The sequence below is a fragment of the Heteronotia binoei genome, chromosome 17 (genome assembly GCF_032191835.1).
Source record: "Heteronotia binoei isolate CCM8104 ecotype False Entrance Well chromosome 17, APGP_CSIRO_Hbin_v1, whole genome shotgun sequence".
Lineage (NCBI taxonomy): Eukaryota > Metazoa > Chordata > Lepidosauria > Squamata > Gekkonidae > Heteronotia > Heteronotia binoei.
The window spans coordinates 7,727,950-7,755,918 of record NC_083239.1 but is presented as its reverse complement, the minus strand read 5'-3'; the positions used below and the strand labels follow the sequence as shown (position 1 = coordinate 7,755,918).

The 27,969-nt window shown below is 44.9% G+C and overlaps 1 protein-coding gene across 2 annotated transcripts; it reads right to left on the bottom strand.

Annotated features, from left to right (window-relative positions):
* Positions 1 to 198: 198 nt before the first annotated feature.
* CEP85 (centrosomal protein 85) lies at positions 199 to 27,969 on the bottom strand. 2 transcript variants are annotated; one of them, XM_060257475.1, is made up of 13 exons: positions 27,848 to 27,969; positions 25,380 to 25,507; positions 21,811 to 22,490; positions 13,673 to 13,806; positions 12,718 to 12,835; positions 12,359 to 12,544; positions 11,072 to 11,224; positions 9,983 to 10,137; positions 7,074 to 7,191; positions 6,344 to 6,394; positions 6,138 to 6,245; positions 3,400 to 3,625; positions 199 to 2,459 (listed from the first exon to the last, which is right to left on the bottom strand). In XM_060257475.1, exons 2-13 carry the CDS (start codon positions 25,426 to 25,428, stop codon positions 2,296 to 2,298), a joined length of 2,142 nt encoding a protein of 713 aa, XP_060113458.1. In that variant the 5' UTR covers positions 25,429 to 25,507; positions 27,848 to 27,969; the 3' UTR covers positions 199 to 2,295. The 2 variants fall into 2 exon arrangements, with proteins under 2 accessions (XP_060113458.1, XP_060113459.1); XM_060257476.1 differs by having other exon boundaries at positions 27,494 to 27,849.

Sequence of the window (27,969 nt, the reverse complement as noted above, 5' to 3'; positions counted from 1 at the left end):
CCAGGGCTATGGCTGACCCAAGGCCATTCCAGCAGGTGCAAGTGGAGGAGTGGGGAATCAAACCCGGTCCTCCCAGATAAGAGTCCTCACACTTAACCACTACACCAAGCTGGCAGGTTAGAAAAACAATTGAGCAGGGCAAAGCACAACTCTAGATCAAGACGCGATAAAGTACTTCCTCCACTTGGATGACACACCTTTCGAAAACAAGAAAATCCACTTTTATTTAAAAAAATATTATGTACACAATGCAAGGAAAATGCGTTGCACAAGAGATGCAAGCACGACAGCATTTAAAATTGTATACCTGAGGATTTGCATGTATGCAGACAAGCTCTGTCAAATATTACAAAAACCAAGCAACAAAGGCCCTTGGCTTATTTATAGTTAAAGAGTCCCTTCCCATTCTGGAACCAGCACTGAGGAGGCAAAGGTTATTAAAAGACTATATACCACATTTCTGCAAACTTATGGCAATTTGGCATTTAATTTTACTCTGGAAGAATTTTGCTTAGGTAATAACAGCACTGGAAGTTCTCACAAAGCAAGTGCTATTCAGGCAACTTTTACAAAAAATACTTCAACATTCAGTACCACACTGAAGCTTAAGCTATATCTCAAATTATTTTTAAACCGTTTAAAGTGATTTGAATTGTTAAGACCGCCTCGGGATGGATCTTCTGACTTTGGTCTAACACAGAAAGGATCTTTTGTAAATGACTAGGGCCTGGGAAAGTTCTTTTCTGTACTTGATTTGAAAATCCGAATAGATTTAACCTTCAAACAGACTCACAGGGCCCCACTTTCTAGATGTTCAGAACGTGTTCGTATGTCTTTGCTCCCTAAAGGCTCACAGGAGGCTTAAATACACTGCAAGTAAACCCAATGACCAAGTTCCCCCTTTTCAACTCATGGTACTTTTATCAACAGCCATGTGTCAGGTGGTCTCTGAAGCTCAAATTAGAGATGTGCAGATATTCCGAAACTGAGGGTAGAGAAACAGATTACAATATTTGTATATGTATTGCTTCAGAAGGTTGAGGGAACTGCTGCGTGGCTAAAAGTCTCTCCCCCTCACATCCTCCCCCACAAAAAAAACAAAACCCTGTGGAACAGCAGCAGGTCACGGAGAAAAGACCTACCTTAGCTTTCTCCCAGGGTACAAATTTTCCTTATGCACGTAGTGTTCCTCATGTAAGGCCACACTGAGCCTTCCCACCTACTTTCTATACCACCTCATCTCCTAGATTTTTACAGCAGCTCAGTCAATGATTAAGCAGCAGAATTCCACCAGCCTGTCTTTCATGGAAATCAGTATAAATTTTAGTCTGAAAGGCAAAGTTGCATGATGGCTAGAAAGCATCCCAGGAGCTACTCAGAGGGGGGGGGGGGGGGAAGTGGTGGCTACTGCCATGTAGGCGAATTTGTCGGTGTGTATTCTTTTTAAAAGGCACATCTGTGTGAAAATCCACACTCCAGAGTAGCAAGTTTGGACTTAGGTAAAGGAGCACCTGCACAGTCTGTTAACTTGCGCAACTGTACAGATCATACTTCCCTGCTGCCCTGCAATTAGGCAAGTGAAGACAAAGATTTGGTTATAAGGCTTCTAGTTACGAACCCATTAAATGAGCAAGGAATCAGACAGCTACAGTGTATCATCAAGACTTCTTGCTGGTTCCTTTCAAACCTGAGAACTTTAGAACTGAATTAAATGTTTTATTGGAAATCTCTTTAAGTATCTGGAGCTGCTGGCATGCATTTTCCTCACGGACATACTTTTTGTGCAACACATTTGTACAAAGGCAGCTAGCCAGACAAACTAATCCACTTTTCTGCAGAGAGCTACCATGTGCCCTTAACCACATACATGCCTACAACTGGGTAAGGAAAACGCAGCACACTGGACCGTTGGCCATTTCCACGAACCCCGATATTTCTCCATCAGACAACAGACACCTGGCTGAGGAGGACACATAGCAGCGAGAATGTAGAAGAACTTGCCCTGTGCAACGCAGCCCTAGAACTGCAGTCGATAGAAGAAGGAGCTATTGAACGACTCACCCGGTATCTGAACCAGATATAGTAAGCAAACCTTCAGGATTTCTCTCAAGGCTGCCAAAGCGAACTTGTTAGAAGACACATCGATATTCATCATGGCACAAGAAATGCTCAGATCCTCAGCTGTGGGAAATAGGCTTCACCTGACATGCAAGCAGAAATGATTTAAGGAGTTTCTGAATCCCCTCCTGCAGCAGCTTCAATCAGTCTTAGTCCTCAGATCCTGTATTTTCCTCTTCACTGCGTGACACAGTTATCCCCCATGTCCTGAGCATATCGGTCACAGAGAGCAGTCCGCAAATCCTCAATCTCCTTGTGCAGCTGTCTGACATCCTCCAGCTTCTTTGCAAGCATGCCTGGCTTCAACAAGTCACCCTGTTCTTTAACGGAGCACTGCACAGCTGTGAAGGCACAGACCACACACACAGAGAGAGAAAGCCACAGATTAGCTACAGGGCTACTTTACAGATAAACACCTTTCTGGGCTCCATTTAAGACAAGCACTAGAGATCGAAACAGCACAGTGTTGTGGACACATTTTGGTCTACAGATGGCTCAGAAGCCAGCAAGAGGAGCACAAAACATCGGTGGCCAAAAATTCAAGGACAATCACCAAGTCCTGCAAAAAGTAAAACTTGGGAGTATTGCAAGCTAAGTCTATACTTGCATTGGCCAAATTTTATTCACAGAAATGCCATTTAGTAAGTCATCAAGGAAAAAAACCCTCCAAGGATATAAAGTTCTTCTAAACCCCTCTGGCCACTAAAATCTGAATAGCAACTAAGAAAGCGAAGGTCCCCTAAAACAGTGTCTTGATCCAGTTTCCTGCATCAGAAGGGGAGGGACGGTGGCTCAGTGGTAGAGCATCTGCTTGGGAAACAGAAGGTCCCAGGTTCAATCCCCAGCATCTCCAACTAAAAGGGTCCAGGCAAATAGGTGTGAAAAACCTCAGCTTGAGACCCTGGAGAGCAGGGGAGGGATGGTGGCTCAGTGGTAGAGCAACTGCTTGGGAAGCAGAAGGCCCCAGGTTCAATACCTGGCATCTCCAAAAAAGGGTCCAGGCAAAGGTGTGAAAAACCTCAGCTTGAGACCCTGGAGAGCCATGAATGGGGCTGTGGCTCATTGGTAGAGCATCTGCTTGGGAAGCAGAAGGTCCCAGGTTCAATCCCTAGCATCTCCAAAAAAGGGTCCAGTCAAATAGGTGTGAAAAACCTCAGCTTGAGACCCTGGAGAGCCGCTGCCAGTCTGAGAAGACAATACTGACTTTGATGGACCCAGAGTCTGATTCAGTAGAAGGCAGCTTCATATGTTCATGTTCATAAGGACCTAAGAATTACTTACAGTGAATGCCTAACAGCATAGACAAATTGGGATCCTTCCCTTGAGTCCCCTGGGTCACAACGCTGTAGATAGACTGCAGGTCCTCCAAGCAGATGGCCAGCTCCTTGTGCAGCTCTTCGGCAAAGCGGGCAATCTCACCAGGAAGCTGCTGGCTTGTTTCAACCTGTCGGAAGCGCTCGTGGAGAGTCAGGTTCTGTTCAATCAGTTTCTGGTTCTGTGCAGACAACTGAAGAAAAGGATGTATAGAAGGGGGAGCATTATAGTCAAATGTTGAGCTCTCTATTGCCACCTAGTGTTATACCAACATTTCACAGCTATTTTTTGAGTCCAGGGCCATTTTTAAGACCAACTGAGTTTACTTCTGGGTATAAGCTTTCATGCGCATGCACACTTCTTCAGCTACATTGAAACAGGCTTCCTCAAGTCTTCCATATAGGTAGGGGGTAGTTGCCAGAAAGGGTTAATTACAGTGAAGTCAACTTTGTTGGTCTTAAAGGTACTGGACTCCCGCTTTGTTCTATCGCTTCAAGAAGAAGAAGAAGAAGATATTGGATTTATATCCCGCCCTCCACTCCAAAGAGTCTCAGAGCGGCTCACAATCTCCTTTACCTTCCTCCCCCACAACAAACACCCTGTGAGGTGGGTGGGGCTGGAGAGGGCTCTCCCAGCAGCTGCCCTTTCAAGGACAACTTCTGCAAGAGCTATGGCTGACCCAAGGCCATTCCAGCAGGTGCAAGTGGAGGAGTGGGGAATCAAACCCGGTTCTCCCAGATAAGAGTCCGCACACTTAACCACTACACCAAACTGGCTCTTCAAAGCAACATGGCTATCCACCTGAATCTATTCCACGACTAAATTTGAGCAGTGTTCACATTCTAATGCTGTCCTATAAAACCTTAGATTGCAAACGACGTGATCTCAATTTTAGCCATACTAAAATGACATAGATTGGGGGGAGTGGATGCTGAGTGCGCATGATGTAGCGGTAGTTAAAGCCAGCCCTATATAGCTATTTTCCATTCTGTACTGCAACCCACCCTAGGAGCCGTGGGTTGTAGATGCGGTATATAATATTTTTGTACATAAATGTGTGAAAGAAAAACTTGTTCCAAGCAGAGATTTCCCAGAAAATTGGATGCCATAATGGCAACATCACATATTTTCCTCAGTGTTTTTCAGGAAAAGAAGAATGATTTTTTTTTTTCGCTGGAGAAGCATTAAAGCCTTTATTTTCTGTAGGCATATATACCCATACTGGAGAGAACAAGAGGTGCAAATCAATGCACCTTATACGACCTAAATACAGATGTTTCAGTGTTAAAGGTTCCTACAGAGTAAGGCAAGCAGCAATCTATGAGCAAAACCCACCACTATATTCTTATTTCATGACGACAGCAACACTGAAGAAGAAGAAGAAGATGATGATATTGGATTTATATCCCGCCCTCCACTCCGAAGAGTCTGAGAGCGGCTCACAATCTCCTTTACCTCCCTCCCCCACAACAGACACCCTGTGAGGTGGGTGGGGCTGGAGAGGGCTCTCACAGCAGCTGCCCTTTCAAGGACAACCTCTGCCAGAGCTATGGCTGACCCAAGGCCATGCTAGCAGGTGCAAGTGGAGGAGTGGGGAATCAAACCCGGTTCTCCCAGATAAGAGTCCGCACACTTAACCACTACACCAAACCGGCTCTCCGCTACACCAAACCGGCTCACTGGGATTTGCATGCTGAAGCTATGAACCTGTCTACTGACTGGCCAGGAATTATCGTTGCCTGATGTTGCAGATAAAAACTTACATAAAAGGCTTCTTACTACAAATGTTGAGAGATTAAAACTTTGCCGTAAAAAGTATTCCACTCATTCCAAAAGAGAAGGTGTTTCACAGGAGAAAAGTTCATTTTGTTTTCCAATTATTCTTTCCACCCCACCAACCCCAAGCCTTTACGATTCTAGTTCTAAGGGCCCTTTGGTGCAATCACAGATGCTCTGTAAAGCTTTCGATTCATTGAGTTCTCCTTCGGTTATGATAAAGATTTGTTTCTGTGCAGGCTGCGGGATTCTGTGATTCAAGCATTTAAGAATAGCTAGTTCTAAGAAGGGAAAGCAAGATAAGATGGAATGGTCTTCGCTACTGGCCTTCAGATGCTAACTGTAGGGAGCTGGAGGACGGGGAAGCTAGGGGGACAAAGGCATGGTTTATCAAGAATCCTAACTAGTTAGGGAACATCAACTCTGTTGCCTTATGCAGAGAGACGGAGCTTAACTGTTCCTTTTTATGTTATTTACCTAGACTACTGTTTGGGTGTATTTGAGCCATCTAAGAATGCCAAAGCTTTTCAAAGCATAAAGACCAGATTCACAAAGTAGACTACTGGTAACTAGCACCAAGACAGCAGAAAAGCAGTTAGCTGGCTGTATCGCCAGTAGGAGACCCAGCGGCTCTCCACTCAGCCTCCTTCTATAGCACAATGTTTTCTGCGTTCCCACTGAAGCAGAATGGAAAAACCAGTTTGCGGCAGATTCAGTGTACCACAGCTACAGAAGCAATACCCCATTCTGCTAAAAGGATTATGGGACTCGGCAGTACCAATAACCTGAAAGTGCTTAGTGCACAAACCACAGCTCGTTAGAACAAGAAACAATACAATATCTGAACACATCAAGAGGCCACAGCATTCAAATGCTGCCCTGAAGGACTGATCAAAGTGACACAGAGAAGCAGTGCAAAAGGACATTACCTCTTTCACAGCCAAGCGAAGCTGCTGCAGTGTACTCTCTTGCCTCATGGCTTCCATTCTCAGTGCCTGTCCTGTGCCTTCCTCTTGAATAATCTGTTTCTCCAGGTCCTGGTGTTAATCATGGGGAGACATGAGTTCAGGTTATTGCACAGGTGATGCTGCAACATTCAAACCAAATATCTGATCTGCCAACAAGAACCACTCACCATCACTTGTGAGGACAACTGATCCATTTTCTTCTTTTGATTGTCTACAATCTGAAATCAAGCGAAATACATGAAAAAAAGGTGTTCGCTATAACCGTTTCCCCACACAGCTTACCTCGGAGTGACGTCCCTCTTCACCGCGCAGCATCTGCTCGGATTTCCCACCTTCTGCTCCGCAGAAGCAGGAAGAGACCGCGGCTTTTGCGTCGCTAACATAAACTGGGTTTTAGCGATTTACATTTGCGATGCAGAAGCCCCGGCACTTCCTGCTTCTGCGGAGAAGATGGTGGGAAATCCGAGCAGACGCTGCACGGTGAAGAGGGACGTCACTCCGAGGTAAGCTGTGTGGGAAAATGGTTAATGATTATCTAGATGTACACTTGCTTTAAAAAAATTAAAATGTTTGAATTACCTGAAGAGAGACCATGTGCACTTTTTTCAGTAATGGCTATAACATAGTGCTAAAGTCTAGTGAAACGGTGTGATGGTTCTCTCTTTCGCACAACATCCCTGGGAACTCCTCAGAAATTATTATTTCCTTGGAACCTGATTGGTCACAAGAATACAGAACTGGCATACTTGTGGGAATTACTCAGGTGCAGAGCATGCAGAGTTGAGAGATTTCAGCTATGATGCTTCGAGCAGAGTGTGGGGGGGGGGGGAGGAAGAAAGATACTGGAGATCAACAGCCCCCTTCCATCTTCCAATTTCACGCTTGTTCTAGAGCTACCTTCCTGAGGAGATTGCGTTCTTTTTGCAGAGAATCCTTCTCTTGTTTCCTTTTCTCCAGCTCCTGGGCATATTCTTCTGCCGATGACGTCTTCCCACACTGCATCTTATCTTGTAAACTGAGAAAATAGGGTACAGCCACTGAACTGAGTGAACTCAGTAAGCTCAACCTTTGAGGCTGGGTTCTGCGAGCAACAATCTTCCCAGAAATGTAGAATGACAAGAAATCCTTCAGTCCGAAAACACACAAGAAACTCCAACCATTACTGCATGTTTAACTGAGTGACTACTCTATAAAATGAGAGAAGAGCTGGACCTTTTTTGCTAGGTTTGCCTCATCCCTCTTCCGCTGTCAAGGACCACCCTGGTTCAGTGTGGGAAGATGAGATCTCATTAAAGGAGGAGGAGGACATCCCTGCCTTGGCAGATACTCTCTGTGAATCTGATGCCTCAGAGCCTCCCCAGATACTCTCTGTGAATCTGATGCCTCAGAGCCTCCCCAGGTACTCTCTGTGAATCTGATGCCTCAGAGCCTCCCCAGATACTCTCTGTGAATCTGATGCCTCAGAGCCTCCTCAGATACTCTCTGTGAATCTGATGCCTCAGAGCCTCCCCAGATACTCTCTGTGAATCTGATGCCTCAGAGCCTCCCCAGATACTCTCTGTGAATCTGATGCCTCAGAGCCTCCCCAGATACTCTCTGTGAATCTGATGCCTCAGAGCCTCCCCAGATACTCTCTGTGAATCTGATGCCTCAGAGCCTCCCCAGATACTCTCTGTGAATCTGATGCCTCAGAGCCTCCCCAGATACTCTCTGTGAATCTGATGCCTCAGAGCCTCCCCAGATACTCTCTGTGAATCTGATGCCTCAGAGCCTCCCCAGATACTCTCTGTGAATCTGATGCCTCAGAGCCTCCCCAGATACTCTCTGTGAATCTGATGCCTCAGAGCCTCCCCAGATACTCTCTGTGAATCTGATGCCTCAGAGCCTCCCCAAAGGGACCTTCAGTTAGGACCAGCGCCACCCCCTGAGCCACGAGGACACTCAAGCTAGGAGGTTCCAGCATGGACCCCTCCACTGCCAGACCCACTACACTCCTGAAGGACTCCAGGAGCAGAGAAGGTGAAGAGCAAGGTCTAAGGCTTGAACCGGGCGAAAGTGGCAGTCCGAGGCCTCCTCTCTGCTGATGGAATGCCAGGAGAAGCCAACAAGTCGTCGCAGGATCTGGCCCCCACAATACGTCATGAGTAAAGAAGCTAATTCTGTTTGTGGAGAAGAGCTTTAATGGGAGAAGTCTAATCTGTAGGGAAACACCATATATAAGGCTACAGTGAGACTACCGCCAGCATGGGATCGATGCCTTGCTGGTGGGTCCACTATTTGTCTGACCCTCTCAAGATCAATTCATGGGACTGTATTACTTGACCCTTGGCCTGCTTTCGGATCCTGCCTTTGGAACGTGCGTTCTGGACTGCTTTCTGACCTTGTATTGGCCTTTGTATCTGGCCTTTGATGTTGGACTGTGACCTATGGACCCTGCTGTGAGACCCTCTGGTTGCTGAGACTTACTCCTACCTAGTGGCCGGGACCTCCAGTGCAGGAAAAGTTCCACAGGACAACCAGAACTTTAACAGTAACTCCCTATGTAAAATTCTACAAAGCTTCTGCTAAGGACCAAGCTAAAGCCAACAGCAACAGAAGTACTTTGTATTTTAAAAGAGCAGTGCATGGAATTGAAGCGCGGAGCCCTCCCCTTGCTACCTGGCAGCTCTTTCCCCATTTGCTTTTCTTCCATAAAAGCCCAGATAAGGAAAAATGCACCTGGGAAAGCAAAGGCTGGTTCTTCATGCCTTCTTATGCTATTATGATTAGACCCCTATCCACTTGGCTTTCTATAGAAGTGCAATGGATACAGGTTTGAACACATGGATCCGTTGCTCTTGCGTCTAGCTTAGCCCTCAATATCACCCTCAAACTCTGTATCATGAGCTCCTCTGGTTCCCGGGCTAAAATGCTCGCTATTTGACTAGCCTGGATGTCAAAATGCTCGCTATAATTTGGGTTACAATCATTAAAAGCTTTAAAAGATAACACCATCAGTGAAGCAATACAAACTCACCAGTAGTGCATGAGTCAATACTTTGGCTAATATCTGTGCCAGTGTTAATCACTCTGCTGTTCATAAAGAGCCACATTCACAACTTCCATCAACCCAAAGAGCTGCATTTACTTCCCTCCTGGCATGAGGTTACTGTTCCTCTGGTGGCCATTTCAAGGTGCTAACAACCTGCCAACCACAAGCTTCACCGGGTAGTGGCTTTGCCCACTCTCTTGGAAGTACAAAATACATACTACGTAGAGGAATGATGCTTTAGAGAGGCTGTTGGTTGGAAAACACACCAAGACATCTTTCGCTTATCCCTCCCTCTTCTGTAAGCATGATCCTAACCCTGAATTCCATTCTTTCCCCCTCCCTACAGCCTTCTGTAAGGTTACTCTCTCCCCTACCGATCACTTTTCTCCATCCCTCTCCTCTTTCCCAGCACCTGACAACGCTTGCTATCTCTGAGCACAAAAAGGTGCCTTCTACCAACTCAGATCATTGGACTACTGAAGTCAATATTTTCTACTCTGACTAGCAGTGCTGTCCAGGGTCTCAAGCAGCAATCTTTCCCCTCAGCTACTTCCTGAACATTTTAACTAGAGATGTTGAGGTCTGAACCTGGAGCCTTCTGCATGCCAAGCAGATGTCCTGCCACTGAGTCACAGCCCCCTCTAACATACATGCTGCTAGTGGTGAGGCTTCACTGCCAAAAGTGCAATACAACGTAAGATCTCTAAATGGCACTGCGAGGCAGTATTCTCTCATTTCCCTCTGCCTCCCATCCTCCATCCCCAAGAAACGTTACCTGTGCACAGTGGAGAGCAGTTCCATCTCTTTGTGTTTCTGCATTTCTAGCTGCAATTCATTCTCTCTGCAACTGGCACGGACACCCCCAAGTTCCTTCTTAAGGGCAGTCATGGTTTCCTGCAAGACTGCAACTGTCTGCTGAGATTCTTTTAACTGGGAAGAGGGGAGAGAGAACTCCAGAACCAACCAGGGTATGATGGGAGGCCACATGATACAACTATATTGCAGAAGCTACTACATCCACCTGAAGAACTGCAAACAACCTAGATCATGGTGTTTCCATACCAGTCAAATGCCAGTTAACCACACCCACCCACGGTTATGCTGAAAAACCTTCCTTAGATCAAGAAGAAGAGGAAGAAGATGATTTGGATTTATATCCTGCCCTCCACTCCGAAGAGTCTCAGAGCGGCTCACAATCTCCTTTCCCTTCCTCCCCCACAACAGACACCCTGTGAGGTAGATGAAGATATTGGATTTCTATCCCGCCCTCCACTCCGAAGAGTCTCAGAGCGGCTCACAATCTCCTTTCCCTTCCTCCCCCACAACAGACACCCTGTGAGGTAGATGAAGATATTGGATTTCTATCCCGCCCTCCACTCCGAAGAGTCTCAGAGCGGCTCACAATCTCCTTTCCCTTCCTCCCCCACAACAGACACCCTGTGAGGTAGATGAAGATATTGGATTTCTATCCCGCCCTCCACTCCGAAGAGTCTCAGAGTGGCTCACAATCTCCTTTCCCTTCCTCCCCCACAACAGACACCCTGTGAGGTAGATGAAGATATTGGATTTATATCCCGCCCTCCACTCCGAAGAGTCTCAGAGTGGCTCACAATCTCCTTTCCCTTCCTCCCCCACAACAGACACCCTGTGAGGTGGGTGGTGCTGGAGAGGGCTCTCACAGCAGCTGCCCTTTCAAGGACAACCTCTGCCAGAGCTATGGCTGACCCAAGGCCATGCCAGCAGGTGCAAGTGGAGGAGTGGGGAATCAAACCCGGTTCTCCCAGATAAGAGTCCGCACACTTAACCACTACACCAAACTGGCTCTCCATTATAAGAGGTTCCATTATAAGAGGTTCCGTTATACCTGCTGACTTTGTTTCTGGTGATCCTCCAACACAGGAAGATCAGCAAGGTAGCGCTCCAAGGTCTCTATTCGCTGCTGTTTCTCCTGATTCTGCTCAGATTCTTTTTGGCATTTCTTCTTCAGCTGCTCAATGTGTTTGTCTCTTGCCTTTACCTGCACCAACAAAACAGTATGACAGTGACTCTCCAACACAGAAGAACACAAATCAAATCAGGTTCAGATGCCCAAAGTGTGCGTCGCCACCTCTGTTCTTGACTTCCTTCAGGAGCAGGTGAAATATATATTTGGGCCTTCAGTCAAGCACAGCACTCCAAGACAGAATGAAGAGATCGTCTACTAACACTTCTATCATATGCCAAGCTTTGCATGGAGAACAGGTTGGCTCGCGGGTGCAAACCACACCAGCCAAGTCAAAATCCACTCCTTTCGAGATGTGGTAATAAGGACTTTTGTGCTTATCACAGAACAAATAGCTTTATGTTGAAAAGCAGAGTTTTAACAAAGAGGCCCTAATGCAACCATTTTCAATAGTTTTGACACTCTCCGTTTCCTTTCCTAATTCACCCAGTTCCCCACACAGAAGCCATTCTCATTTCCCACACCAACAGTTTATGACATGTCGGCGTGTTGCTTTGAGGCTCTTGTATGTACAGCGGCCAGAGCACTGAGTATAATACAAAATGAAGTGCTCAAAGCAGCTATTCCCTTCTTCACACCAGGGCTGGATTAACAATTAGGCCAAGTAGGCACTGGCCTTTGGGTCCCCACGCCTTTAGGGGGCCCGGGCCAGCTTCCCCCACATTTTCCCCCCTGCTTGCAACCCACCCAGCCTGCACACCCAGCCAGCAACTGAGCCGTTCTTTGCCCGACTTGCCTGGTGCGGCTGCTGCTGGCGTCATCGCCAAGTTTGCCTCTCTCTGCCTCTCCCCCGCAGCTTTGTCAAAGGGGCTTCTGAGAAGGTGTCTGCGGACTGCAGCGGGGGCCGTGGGCAGCAAGGCAGGTGCTTCAACTCTGAGGTAATTTCCAAGGGCCCCTTAAGATTTTCACTGCCTAAGGGGCCTCCACAGGGTTTAATGCAGCACTGCTTCACACCCAACAGAGAATATGCGGGAGGCAAAAGCAAGCAGGCTCTGAATAGTCTGGCAATTTCTGACTACCCTGCATTAAAACGCGGTGTCCACCCTCCACACGTGAAAAGGTTTGCAAAAAGGCATTTCTCTTCCTTCAGCGAGGATTTTAAATAGAAACCAGAAAAGTCTTCTAGCGCGTTTAGCTTAGGCAGCCTACCCTTTCTTCTTGCTTCTTCAGCTCTGCTGTATACTTCTGTACTGTCTCCCTATGAGACTCCTGGATCTGCTTTTCAATTGCTTCTGAAGCGGCCAGTTTCCTCTCCAGTTCAATCTTTTCCTTACTCAGCGATTCGGTTTTTTCGGTAAACTGAGCACGCAAGAATACATTCTCCCGCTGCAACTCCTGCAAAAGATATATAGTGAAACACAGTAGCTCGCAAGTGTCCCCCCCCCTCCTCCAGAAAATAGAGAAGCAGCCCCACTGCTGTGCTTCAGCCCAGCAAGAAAAATGGTTGTGACTCACAGACCATTGGTGCCGACAAGACTGTTGCTGTAAGAGATTTTGTTTGCACTTACCTGCATTCTGAGCAAGTAGATGTCTCCATAAGGGGCGGGAGGGCCAAAGAGAGCACTGTGGACCTGCAGCTCACTTTCTCGTACCTTCTGCTCCAGCTGCAAAATGTGCTGCCTTTGCCTTCAAAACAGAAGGGCCCCCCAACACAAAATTTAGACTCTGATATATCTAGACTGATAGAATATCCGAAAACAGGATAGAAGGTTGCCTTTAGCAAAGAACTTTAAATTGCGTTTATAATCTAAAAATGGGAACAAAGGGTGGTGGGTGGGAATAATGAGGGGTAACTTGAGAAAAAAGGATCTTTTCTAACATCCTTCTCCCTTGATTTATCTGCTTACCGGCACTGGAAACAAACAACTAGTCCTAAAAGCAAAAGCTTCACTGTCCCAGGTGACAGCCAGACGAGATGTTCGCAAACCCAGCACCTACAGAATAGGCCGCAAACAGCTCCCCCATTGATGGCTTTCTGATCTTGGCTAAGGAGGAAGCACCCCCTTTTGAAAAGGATGGTTGTTTCCTCCCCCATACTGTATCTCAGGAAATTAGCAGGCACCTGTCATTTGCCCTAGCTGGTCAATGATCTAATGAAAATAATTATGCTTTCAGGAAGAAACATTTTTTCAAACATGAAATGGAAAGGGCTTTCCTGCTTCCACGCCAAAATTCTAGAAATTCCTACTTTGGGAGATTCACTTCTATCGGTGTCTACCACAAGTAGGTGATTTTTTTTTGGGTTTCATTTGGCATGCCACTAATAATGGTTATTGACCCTCTTCCCCAGGTTCTGATGCTGTACGTTTACTTGGTTTTACTGAATTATTTTATAGTTTTAATTATTTAACTGTTTTCACGTTCTCCACCTTGGGGACCTTGATCAGGTGGAAAGATGGCATTAAAATGTTTCAAACAAATAAGTAAATCCAAAGGGATACCTTGTAGGCTTCTGTTTCCTACCTGTCAATAAGCATTTCTTTCTCTCTGAGTAGATTCTCATTCGCTTTCACAATACCAACCCACTGCGTCTGGTCAAGAGAGTGCGAAGAAGCGCTGTTCACTAGAGGATGGTAGCAAGTGGATTTATTTTGCAGCTGGAATCACAAAATTCAGACAGACAAGGCACAAGGTTCAGCTTGCAAAGGCAATTGCAAAATCACTGCCATTTTACACCTAGCATTCTTCTCAACCTACCGATTTACAGAATACTCATCCCATACGATACAACTATTTCCGATTCAAATCCAAACGTTCTGTTTATTACTTAAGACAGAGTAGGGGATAATTTTAGAACAGTGTGTCACATGAACCTCATGAGAACTTTTGCTCGAGTTCACGGAACAAAATGGTTTCCTATTATATCGGGTGTGTGGCTATTACAGCAAGATGATTTTAAAAATAAGGAAAACGAGCACACTATGCAGATTCTCCAGCCTACATCAGTTGGATTCACTGAATTTAGACTAGAATAGCTCTGTATAGAATTACAGTGCCTATTCGGGTTTGCAGTGATTCCCCTTAGTTTGGGATTCCTCTAGCTTTACTCTAAATAAGCATACAATCGAACAATACAGTATCTAACTCTGAACTTGGTCCCACTATGCAGATCAAGTAATGAGCACAGGGGACATGGTATGGATGAGATGTTTCTGCAGATCTGGCAGACCTCCCCATGCCAAAGAGTAGTTTGTGTACAGATGTACACAGCAGATTTTTTTTTTTAAAGGAAACTAAGATGTCACAAGATCATAGCTGCTGCTATGCCATACACAAGGCTTTTTTAAAGGGCAGTGGAGAGGTAGAAAGTTGCAATGGATGGAGAGAAAACTCACAAGTTCCCTTCTTGTCTGCCTAGTCTCCCTTACTGCCCATAATGCCTGGAATCAGAGTTGGAAGGGACCGCCCGATCCAACCCTCTGCACAGCAGGAACTACACAAATACCTCCCCACCCCTGCACCCTTCTTGCCCTCCTTATCATCTGCCTAATTCACAGAATCAGCATTGCTGTCAGATGGCCATCTAGCCTCTGTTTGAAAACATCCAAAGGAGAGCCCACCAGCTCCTGAGGAAGCCTGTTCCACGGAGGAATCGCTCTAACAGTCAGGAAGTTCTTCCTAACGTTTAGTCAAAAACTCTTATTTAATTTCAACCCGTTAATTCTGGTATGACTTTCTGGGGCAAAAGAAAACAATTCTAAACCATCCTCTATATGGCATTATTTATGCCTTGGTTTGTGGAGAATGTTCAAAAATCTATGTAGGATGTTCTCGGGGGGCAGTTAAGACTCGCCTCTTAGAACATATCTCAAGGGTTCGTCATCAAATTCCTGGCGTTCCTCTTTTCCAACATTAGATTGAAACTGGCCATGATTTAGAATCCCTGAAATTCTTTGTATTGCAAAAGGCAGAAGCTTCTAGTTGTAGGATGGTGATATACAAAAAATCCTGTTGCAGAAGGAGGCGAGGTGGATACATCGCTCAAACACAATTGAGCCCTTCGGTCTCAACCAATGTAATGATCTCTCATGTTTAGTTTAGGTTCTTTGGGGTATGTGTGTGTGAATATATGAGGTCCCCTTTAAGTGCTTAATTGTTACCAGCTGTGACCTGTCCTTTTAGGAGGTTGATTTTCTAGAGTGGTCAAGCTGTCAATTGAAATATACAATATGAGCGTTTAAGAGAAGCCGGTCTGAGGACCTTTGTCAGGTTGTATTATGTGTTATAGCTTATTGTTTAATTTTGTCTAATTTGGATTATTCTTTATTGTATTACTGCTGCCACATTTGGTCTTATTATACAGTTGGCTTGTGAAGAAGCTGCAAATGCAGTGGAACGCGATTTAAGCCGGCGATTGCGCGAAGGCAAGATTTTCTGCTTCGGAAGCCGACGTGAGTGGAAGGACTCCGTTTGGAATTTACTTCTGAGTAGCAATACCCCCTATAGACTTTTTGGAAATTTCTGGAGTCATCCTTGAGAATTGTATTTGGGTTCGGGACTTTATGCTCTCTATGTGATTCATGCTTTCGGAACGATTTTTGGATGCTATTTGCACAACGTATTATATCAAATTTTGTAAAATGTGTAAATTGTATTTTTGACACAGTTGTTTTTTTAGAATTTTGACTGTGTCAGTGGCAGGAGAAGCCTCTTCTTGCTGCTGATGCCACCGAGGAGTGGAGGCAGGCTGGCAACAGAGGGGAGCTGTCCAGCGCTTCCCAATGGGGGTGGTGGGTGTGCTGAGGTAGGGGTGGGGAGGAAAGGGGTGCAGAAAGTTGGAGGCAGGGGTGTGTGCCTTGCCTGAGGTACCAACACAGCACCAGCACCCTAGCATCAGCACTACTTCCAGCTTGTCTATATCCATTTTAAACTGTGATGCCCAAAACTGAACGCAATACTCTAGGTGAGGTCGAACCAGAGCACAGGAAAGCGATACCATTGCTCTGTGTGATTTGGAGACTATACTTCTGCTGATACAGCCCAAAATTGAATTTGCCTTTTTAGCTGCTGCATCACACTGCTGACTCATGTTCAGTGTATGGTCCACTAAGATCCCCAGCTCCTTTTGCACATTTGCACATCCTATAATGATACATTTGATTTTTCCCTACCTAAATGCGGAATGTTACATTTGTCACCATTAAAATTTATTTATTTATTTATTTATTCGGGATTTATATCCCGCCCTTCCCACGAATGGCTCAGGGCGGCTTCCAACAGTTAATCAAACATAAAATTTAAACAATTTCAAGTATAAAACAATTAAATATTTAAACAGTTAAAACCTTAAAAACAGAGTGCATGTTATCTGTTTTAGCCCAGTTTTCCAGCCTATCAAGATCCTCCTGTCTGTCTTCTACTGTATTTGCTATCCCTCCCAACTTAGTATCGTTTGCAAATTTAATAAGCATTCCCTCTCTTCCTTCATCCAAATCATTTACAAAGCTGTTGAACAAAACAGGTTCCAGGACAGATCCTTCAGCCACTCCACTCGTCACTCCTCTCCAAGAGGATGAGGAACCATTCACAAGCACTTTTTTTTTAATGCAATCTATCATTAAAATGGCAAACCACTCCAGTATCCTTGCCAAGAAAACCCCATGAACAGAAACAAAAGGCTAAAAGATATAGCGCTGGAAAATGAGCCCCTCAGGTCAGAAGGTGCCCAATATGCTACTGAGGAAGAACGTTCAAGTAACCACAGAAAGAGTGAAGCGGCTGGGCCAAAACCAAAAGGATGCTCAGCTGTGGATGTGTCTGATGGTGAAAGAACAGTCCGATGCTGCAAAGAACAATACTGCATCGGAACGTGGAATGTAAGATCTATGAATCAAGGTAAGCTGGATGTGGTCAAACAAGAGATGGCAAGACTGAACATCGACATCTTGGGAATCAGTGAACTAAAATGGACGGGAATGGGTGAATTTAACTCAGAGGACCACTACATCTATTATTGTGGCCAAGAGTCCCGTAGAAGAAATGGTGTGGCCTTTATAGTTAACAAGAGAGTGAGGAAGGCAGTAATGAGATAAAATCTCAAAAATGACAGAATGATCTCGGTCTGTATCCAAGGCAAACCATTCAATATCACAGTAATCCAAGTCTATGCCCCAACCACTGATGCAGAAGAGACTGAAGTGGACCAGTTCTATGAAGAGCTACACCTTCTAGAATTAATACCAAAAAAAGATGTCCTCCTCATCACAGGGGACTGGAATGCCAAAGTAGGAAGTCAAAAGGTGACCGGAACAACTGGCAAGTTTGGCCTTGGAGAACAAAATGAAGCCGGGCAAAGGCTAATAGAGTTTTGTCAAGAGAACAAGCTGGTCATAGCGAACACCCTCTTCCAACAACCTAAAAAGTGACTCTACACATGGACATCACCTAATGGGCAACACAGAAATCAGATTGATTAAATACTCTGCAGTCAAAGATGGAGAAGCTCCTTACAGTCAGCAAAAACAAGACCTGGAGCTGACTGTGGCTCAGATCATGAGCTACTCATCGCAAAATTCAGGCTTAAACTGAAGAAAACTGGCGAAGCCATTAGGCCATTCAGGTTTGACCTTGATCACATCCCTTATGAATATACAGTGGAGGTGAAGAATAGGTTTAAGGAACTAGAGTTGATAGACAGAGTGCCTGAAGAACTATGGACGGAGGTTTGTGACATTGTACAGAAGCCAGCAATCAGCATCATCCCAAAGAAAAAGAAATGCAAGAAAGCAAAGTGGCTGTCTGATGAGGCTTTACAAATAGCTGAAGAAAGAAGGAAAGTGAAAGGCAAAGGTGAAAAGGAAAGATTCACCCAACTCAATGCAGATTTCCAGAGAACAGCAAGGAGAGATAAGGAGGCCTTCCTGAAGGAACAATGCAAAGCAATAGAGGAAAATAATAGAATGGGAAGGACAAGAGATCTTGGATCCCAGAAATGTGAAGTCTATCACTACTTCCATGTCTTCCCCTTCTATTTGCCAAGGTGTGATGGGGCCAGAGGCCATGATCTTAGTTTTTTTGATGTTGAGTTTCAAGCCTACTTTTGTGCTCTCCTCTTTTACCCTCAACAAGAGGTTCTTTAGGTCCTCCTCACTTTCTGCCATTAGAGTAGTGTCATCTGCATATCTGAGGTTGTTGATGTTTTTCCCGGCAATCTTAATTCCGGCTTGTGCTTCATCCAGGCCAGCATTCCGCATGATGTACTCTGCATATAAATTAAATAAGCAGGGCGGCAATATACATCCTTGTCGAACTCCTTTTCCTATTCTAAACCAATCAGTTGTCCCACATCCCGTTCTGACAGTTGCTTCTTGACCCTTATACAGGTTTCTCAGGAGGCATGTGAGGTGGTCTGGTACTCCCATCTCTTTAAGGACTTGCCACAGTTTGTTGTGATCCACACAATCAAAGGCTTTAGCACGGTCCGTGAAGCAGTAAGATATGGTACAAAAGGAGAAATCCCTGTGTAGCACAAAAACTGCTCTTTTACATTCAAGTCAACATCAGTGTTAGTGTGGCAGACTGATGAATTAATTTTGCCACACTTTCGGAAAAAAACTAAATACTTGGACTACATGTGCGAGTAAAAGGACAGTATATTTAATACAATGTTCCAGGCTATATGTGGGTTCTACAATAAGGGCTATACGTACAAGAATATGCGAGCACTGCTCACGTTTAAAAACCCAAAAAGTAGATGCCCCCCTCTGCCAACATTTCATTGATGCCCATCATGCCCCAAATGATTTTTCCTTCCTGGGGCTAGAAAAATTTGATGCCCATCCTTTTGGAAGAACAGATATCCAAAAACATTTACTGAGACGTGAATGCCGCTGGATACATAAATTAAAAACAATGAAACGAACAGGTCTTAATCAGAGCTTTGACTTATCAGTTTTTTTGTAAAGTATAGTTTTGGGTTGTCAATTACACTTATAGCTTGGCAATGTATTGGCTTAGTAAAATTAGAACTGTGTTTGTATTTTGTGTTAGACTTTGTAACACGTTATATATCAAAGTTACCCTTTGTACTTGCTATAGGATGCATTAGTCAAAGAACATTGCCATATTGTGAGTTGTAACATGATAACCATTACGAAATAACTTTCTGTATCCCTTTAAAATGAAGTAACTCTGACAGCTGTTACCAATTGTGAATGTAACTTTAAGAGTGTAGACGCTGGTCAATTTCAGTTTATCCTCGCTTCCAGCCGATAAACTTTGGTGAGAATTCTCCAATGTAAATAATTGTACTGGAGTCCCCGTTGACTTAAAAATATTGTTCTGAGTAGTGTTATGTGGTATGTATGGCAAATGAATACTGGACAGAGTATTTTATTGTATATTTTATGTTGTGTCAGGAGAAGCTGTCAAGCAGTAAAGTGCTAAAAGACGAGTGATTGATAAAGGCGTGAAGCCGAAACCAGTCTCCGATACATCTGAGGCTTTTTCTCTCCGGTGACTGATGCACTGTGAGGACTACCTTGCAAGATTGCTTTTGGAAAATTTGCACTTTATGTCCAAACATTGATTAAGGACTATAGTATGAATGCTTTATCACCGCTTACATAGTGGCTTTCTTTACAAGTGAATTTTGTGATTACTTAATGATTTCTGTACCTTTAATAAACACTGATAAAATATGATCTTTACTCGAATGTAAAAGAGCAGTTTTTGTGCTACACAGGGATTTCTCCTTTTGTACCATATCTTACTGTGTATCCTGTATTTTTTTTTGTTAAAGTGATGCACACATTATGTCAACAAATTTGGAAAACACAACAGTGGCCACAGGATTGGAAAAGATCGGTTTATATTCCAATCCCAAAGAAGGGTAATGCCAAGGAATGTTCAAACTATCGTACCTTTGCACTCATTTCACATGCCAGCAAGGTCATGTTAAAGATCCTACAAGCTAGGCTTCAGCAGTATGTCGATCGGGAACTACCAGAAGTTCAAGCTGGGTTTCAGAGAGGTAGAAGAACTAGCGATCAAATTGCCAACATTCGATGGATTATGGAGAAAGCATGGGAGTATCAAAAAAATGTCTATTTCTGCTTCATGGACTATGCTAAAGCCTTTGATTGTGTGGATCACAACAAACTGTGGCAAGTCCTTAAAGAGATGGGAGTACCAGACCACCTCACATGTCTCCTGAGAAACCTGTATAAGGGTCAAGAAGCAACGTCAGAATGGGATATGGAACAACTGATTGGTTTAGAATAGGAAAAGGAGTTTGACAAGGGTGTATATTGCCACCCTGCTTATTTAATTTATATGCAGAGTACATCATGCGGAATGCTGGCCTGGATGAAGCACAAGCCGGAATTAAGATTGCCAGGAAAAACAACAACCTCAGATATGCAGATGACACTACTCTAATGGCAGAAAGTGAGGAGGACCTAAAGAACCTCTTGTTGAGGGTAAAAGAGGAGAGCACAAAAGTAGGCTTGAAACTCAACATCAAAAAAACTAAGATCATGGCATCCAGCTCCATCACACCTTGGAAAATAGAAGGGAAAGACATGGAAGTAGTGACAGACTACACATTTCTGGGATCCAAGATCACTGCAGATGGTGACTGTAGCCATGAAATTAAAAGACGTTTGCTCCTTGGGAGGACAGCTATGGCGAACCTGGGCAGTATAATAAAAAGCAGAGACATCACCCTGCCAACAAAAGTCCATATAGTCAAAGCGATGGTATTCCCAGTAGTAATGTATGGCTGTGAGAGCTGGACCATAAGGAAGGCCAAGCGCAGAAAGATGGATGCTTTTGAGCTGTGGAAGACTCTTGAGAGTCCCTTGGACTGCAAGATCCAATCCGTCAGTCCTAAGGGAAATCAACCCAGACTGTTCCCTGGAAGGTCAGATGCTGAAGCTGAAGCTCAAATACTTTGGCCAGCAAATGAGAAGGGAGCACTCACTGGAGAAAATCCTGATGCTAGGGAAGACAGAAGGCAAAAGAAGAAGGGGACGACAAAAGATGAGATGGCTGGACAGTGTTACTGATGTAACAAACATGAATTTGAGCAGACTTTGGAGGATGGTGGAAGACACAGGAGGCCCTGGCATGACTTTGTCTATGGAGTCGCAAAGAGTCAGACTTGACTGTGCGACTGAACAGCAACAACATCAACCAGTTACAGATCCACCTAACAGTAACAAGATCCAAAGCACTTTTTACCAGCTTGTCAAGAACAGTATGTGGAACCTTACTAAGTTCTTATTATTTCAGAGAAGCCTCCCTGAAATCAAGATAAACTACGTCTAAATACTGGAATCTATCGAAAACCGTATCGCTGTGCGCTTCCTCTTAATCTCCCCTCAAATGCCTGTGAAGTGTTATATATAGAGGTAGCACTCTCATCCTCCTCCCTAAGCATTAAGAGAAGCAGTATGTTATAATAGTATTGTGCTCTTTCAACATACATGCCAAGGAAAAAAATATACAAGTACCTTAGTTATACACAATTTATTTAAACCAACCAGAAACCAAAACCAAACTCAACTATGGATAATAGAAGTCTTATTCTGATGCAAACAGCTACTTATATATATAGGCAAGATTTAGCTAACACAGACTGTTTTAATAAGGCCTTTTACCTGCATCTGATCTAGCTGCAGCCGAACCCGATCCAAATGCTGTTTCCAGGCGCTGAATGCACAGTTCTCATGCGAATGTCGTGTACAGTTTTGCTGGGTCCACATTTGAGACTGAGCAGGTGTTGGGCTGGGAAATGTAATGGGAGGATTAGGCACCAAAGAGAGCTGCTTTTCACATATTTTGCTGGCCTCGGTTGGAGGCTTAGAATCAAACTGCACTCCAGGTGGTTCTTTTTCTAGGTCAGCAGCCCTGATACTTGAATCGCACATTTGGAGCTGGGTCCAGGAACGATCGTGCCTTTCCAGAACTGCAGAATGGTTAAAAGTGTGTTCAGCAAGCTTGCCAGATATCTCAGCGTCTTCTGTGTTCGCTTGATCAGATGAAGGGAACAGAGAGCGATCAAAACCATTTTCCGGTGAAGCCTGGTACAGCGGAAGATGGCTCCTGGGGAATTCCTGGGAGTGCCTTGAAACATTACAGTTTGTCACCAGCCCTGCCATGTCACTGGACGGGCCAGGCAGGAAAGAAGTCAGGACAGCTAGAGATGTTCTTGATTCATCCACAGTGCAGGGCTTGCAGGAAGGACTCTCCAGCATGGAAGGCATAACATGAGCTGTAGGAATGGCCACCTGGGTTTTGATGGGCTGAAAGGATGAACTGTCACTGGAATTGCAGAATCCTGTAGAAAGAAAGATTGGAGAATATTACAATCGAGATTACTTTCTTTTTGCACGAGCCTGTCTTTTGCTGTGACTCTTCTGTACCCTTGATCAACTAGAAGTCTTGCATGTCGTAGAAATACTTTCAAATAGGAAAGGCCACGTGCCAGCAAAGCTCGCTGTCTGCTAACATACAAAATATTTTCTGGTCATAATTGAATTCAGACATACAGCCGGATTATCTTAATTTGATGAAATCAGATCATGTAACAAACTCTAGTTATGGTTTGTAGAATCTTTTGGGCTCAAGTGCCATGTTCTACTGGAGAAAGTTTTCCTTCCAGACGTTTCGTTCTCTTTCTAGTTGTTCGTACACAAGTCTTGAAGCTGACTTTAGAAAATAAACACTGAGACTTACTTAAGAATCAGGAGCTCTTTGGTTACATCTCCAGCTCCTGTAACTCACTTGCTGCCGGATTTGTAAGTAAAGTTGGATGCTACTCCGAGAAGCAAAAGAATTGAATGCTTCCTAAAAAAATGAAAACAATTGCTATTCTGTTTGGCATTAAATTTCCTCCAAAATCAGATTCAGGTCCCTCCCAACAAGCATAAGGAATACAGCAGGGCAGGAGACTGAAAATCCTGACGCTGAAACACCAGATCAGACTAGATGAAGTGTGAAGTTATTCTTAGCAGCTCTCAGGTTTCAATGAAAAGAACAAACAGCTTAACCAGCAGCTTAACCACGGCACCTTATTTTCCTTCCCTTCCAGAAAATTGGTTATGACTATACAAATGTATGCTTCTTGTGTAAGATAAAGACAGTTGAAAATGAATTTAAAGTCTGGAGTAACTGTTTTTTTATTTTAGGGCAATGAGCTCATATCAACATGCCAGTCCTACCCATTTGCCTGTGTGAGAAGGAATACAGGACTCAACTTTGTTCATCACACGAATGAGGCTACTACATGCACCTAGTCCAAGTCTCTGTAGACGAGACAACAACATATGGCAAAAATATTCAATGAGCTAGCGAACCTAAAACTCCTTCAAGAACATTTAATTTATATGCGATGGCACTGTTTAGAGGCAAAAGGCATTTTCTATGCGGGTAAGAAACAACTAAAATAAAACCTTTAATGGCGTACAGAATAAATTAAGGCAAATTAGATCACTGTCAGACTAGCAGAAAGAACGAAATTTAAATATAACATCGAAACGTCACTGTGTCTTGTCAGATCTTTATGGTACGTTGAAGAAATGAAGCAACCTTCTCAGTTAAGCCAGGAAAAACATCATTCAAAATATACAGGACCTTCTTATTTTCAAGAATAGGATCAAGATACTTAATAGCCAGGGCACTAGACTTAGCCATGTTGAACATATGAACATATGAAGCTGCCTTCTACTGAATCAGACCCTCGGTCCATCAAAGCCAGTCTTGTCTTCTCAGACTGGCAGCGGCTCTCCAGGGTCTCAAGCTGAGGGGAATGAACATAAGAAGCTGCCTTCTAGTGAATCAGACCCTCGGTCCATCAAAGCCAGTCTTGTCTTCTCAGACTGGCAGCGGCTCTCCAGGGTCTCAGGCTGAGGGGAATGAACATATGAAGCTGCCTTATACTGAATCAGACCCTCAGTCCATCAAAGTCAGTATTGTTTTCTCAGACGGGCAGCGGCTCTCTCAAGCTGAGAAGACCTTGGTTGAAGACCTTCAATGAACAATCCAAGATGCGTTATATTGGAAATGTATACCTAAATACTTAAAATGTCCAACCTGCTCCATTTGGTTTCCATTTAATTCCCATTTAAATGATTTCCAGGATCTTGAAAAAAACCAAGGATTTTTGATTTTTCATACTTCAAGTCGGAGCTTATTAGATGCAATATAGTCAAGGCACTGATTCAGAAGACACTTCAAACTCACTCGCGAGATATTAATAGTGCGTCATCTGCATATAGTAACAGGGATGCATGCGTAGAACCAAGTTTAGGTCTATGGCCAACAGTTCCAAACAGAGTTGGTGCAAAATCATTAAGGAAAAGATTAAATAAAGAATAAATAAATGCAGCCCTGTTTAACTCCTTTATTAGTTGACTTGGCATAGCTGTATCTAGAGGAGAGCTGTAATGGCAGAGTGCACACCTCCATGGGTGAGGTCTCACCTCGCGTTCCTAGCATTTCTAATTATCATGACAGAAGAGCTAGGAAAGACCTGGTACATTCTGGAGAACCAACACACACACACACCAAAACACAGCATTGTACCCCTTAACTAAAGCCAATGGGACATGCCCAGAGAATATGTGCACTGGGAAGATCACACCTCAGCCAGGTGTGAACCTTGCAACTTCACTTGGAGCCTGACAGGATTGAACAGTGGCAATTACAGGGCAGCTTCATACAGTGTTTTTTCTACCAGTATAAGTGTGTTGCATTTCCGTACACAGAAAACATGCAGAGCAGTTCTATACTCTACTGAAATGGCATGTCCAGTTCCTTGACCTGCAAAAGATTTACCCTAACTTTTCTACTGCCAATACTCAATAGCCAACTGAACACTGAGCAACATCCAAGGAGAACCTAAGCTCAGTTAAAATAAACCTCAAGGACCATATATAACAAGAATGAGTTGATCAATAGACGGGAAACTGAAATCTTAGAAAACGGAAGATATCCAAAGCTATCAATTAGTTGGAGAATCTTACAGTGCAATCCTACGTACAATTATCCCAATAACTACTCCAGAGTTAGTAACCAAAACCACGGGTGTTAAGAGTGTCACAACTCTGAATAAAGTTGTGTTGTAAGACATCCACAGTATTTCTGCTTCTAGGGAGGAAGACAGCAATAGGACTGTTAACAAAGAATCTAAATAGGATTCTAAATAGAAGTCAAAACAAAAACTTACCCTCTGCATTGTTAGAGGATCCATTTAGTGTGCCTCCACAGGTAGCCATAGTTGAATTACAACCAGAACAACTCCAGAATTTCAGACTGGGCTTTCAAGACTATCCCTAGAGAATCTTCTGAACTGAACTAGAATGGGGGGAAGGGAAAGGAAGAGACATTATGAAATTTACACAGGAATTCAAGAGCTAATTCAACACTATCAAACCAGGGACCAGTATACACTAGTGATATGTTCACACTTCACTAAATAATATGCTTTACATCTGGGTTTTTACAGCGTAAGAACAGCAAAAATCCAGATGTAAAATGCATTATTTATAGCACAATCCGGGGGGCTGAAAGCGCTGTGGAAGCGGACTTACCGCTACGCCGGCGGTATGGAGACCTATGCCAGTGGAAATGGGGCGCGCCTCACTCTCTGGCCGCCGCAGCGGGATGATGGCGGCGCACTGCCGCGCCGCACTTGGGGTGCAGCAGAGGCGCAGGGCGAGCGTGGGAGGGGGCCGACCCAGGGGCGTGGCCGCTGGTCGACTTCCAGAGAGCTTTCGGTGCGGGAATGCTGGTGTACCCCATAGGCACTAGTGGAAGCAGAAAGCACACGCTGGCAGCGCACAAACCCATTTGGGAGCCGTGTTATCACCGCACCAATCCCCTCCCGCTCTGGGCATGGCCCCCCTCCCACACCCAATCAGTGCCCCCCCCCCCCGCTTCCTACAAAGGTTTCGACTCCTGCCACGCACAACTCCCCAGGGAGGGCGGGGCAGGCTGACTCCTCAATCCCAGCCCTCTTCTCTGGTTTCCATGTTGTTTGTTTATATGTTTTTAACAGAGAAGAGTGAAAGCCATTTTGGTTCCCCGCTGGAAAGACAGGGTAAGCTTTTATATAGGCACTGATACTATTTCTTGAGAAGGAGATCGACAACAGGCTGGCAAAGGCAAACCGTGCATTTGGCCGACTGCACAAAAGAGTGTGGAGCAACAAGCATCTGAAAAAAGGCACAAAGATCAATGTTTACAAAGCGGTTGTGATGACAACCCTCATCTACGGCTCCGAATCGTGGGTTTTATACCATCATCACCTGCGACTCCTTGAGCGCTTTCATCAGCGCTGCCTTCGCACCATCCTCAACATCCACTGGAGTGACTTTGTGACCAACACTGAAGTCCTCAAGAGGGCGGAGGTTACAAGCATCGAAGCACTGCTGTTGAAGACGCAGCTGCGCTGGGCAGGGCATATTTCTAAGATGGAAAACCACCGCCTTCCCAAGATTGCTCTGTATGGCGAACTTTCCACCGGCCATCGAAATAGAGGGGCACCAAAGAAGAGGTACAAGGACTCCTTGAAGAAATCCCTTGGCACCTGTCACATCAACCATCACCAGTGGTCTGACCTAGCCTCAGATCGCAAAGCATGGAGGCACACCATCCACCAGGCTGACTCTTCCTTTGAGAACGCACGCATAGCTGGTCTTGAGGACAAAAAGGAGATCGAGGAAGAATCGCACTGCTACAGCACCAACCCCAAATCAGACTTTTCCCTGCAGCCACTGTGGCCGGACCTGCCTGTCCCGCACTGGTCTTGTCAGCCACCAGCGAGCCTGCAGCAGACGTGGACTTCGGTTGCGTTAAATCTTCGTTTGCGAAGTCAAGCTGAGAGAGAGAGATATACTATTTCTCTAATACAGTATAAATAAACCTCAGGTGACTGCTCATGGAATTCATTTTCTTCTGCCTGTGTCATATCGCGTATAAAAATCACACACGCAAAGACAAAACCAGAAACTCCCTGCAGTCGCATTTCAAAATTTTTGGATGTAGACAGGAGGGCTAAAAGGTTATTCAGCATACAGGACAGCCAAAAACAAGTTTCCCTTTTTTTGCATTAAGGCGTGCGCACGAATAAAATACAAACCCATAGGTTCACACCCCCAGCTTTCTCCCCAAACCCAAAGCAGATTACCGTACATTGTTCTCATCTCCTCCTGCGAAGTAGGCTAGGCTGAGAGGAACTGGCCCAAGCTCACCCATGGCAGAGGGGAGCATTCACACCAGATTTCCCAGCTCCTTGCCCAACACTCTGACCACTGCATTCCTAAACGAGGACCTACCTACCTGCAGCACCTGACAGAAAGGCCACTCCATGTCACAGACGCCCCTATTTAAGGCATCACAAGTCCCCTCTTGGTTTGCAATCCAATTAAGCGGCCCTTATCCTGTTTAAGGCTAAGCAGAGGAGGCTCAGAAGAACTCTCTCCCCCCCCACCACCCTCAGAGAGCAGCAGGAGGGTCTTTTAACGCAAGGCTGCAAATGGGGCTGCTGCACGCTGGCCCCAGAGCATGCGAGTTTTACCTTCCCCAACACCGCCCGCAGTCTGCAACGACTCCGGGCCAGAGCAAAGGAGAGCGAAGAGGCGGCTGCAAGACCAATGAGAAGAACAACCTCCAACCCCAAAAGCGCCAATTTACCTTGAGAAGGACGAACGAGGAGGCTCCAATCGGGAGCTGCAATGTGCAGAGCCGGAAAGCAACCCCCAACAAGCCGTTGGAGGAAAGGGGAGGAGGAAGCAAGAGCCACGCCCCCAACTCCC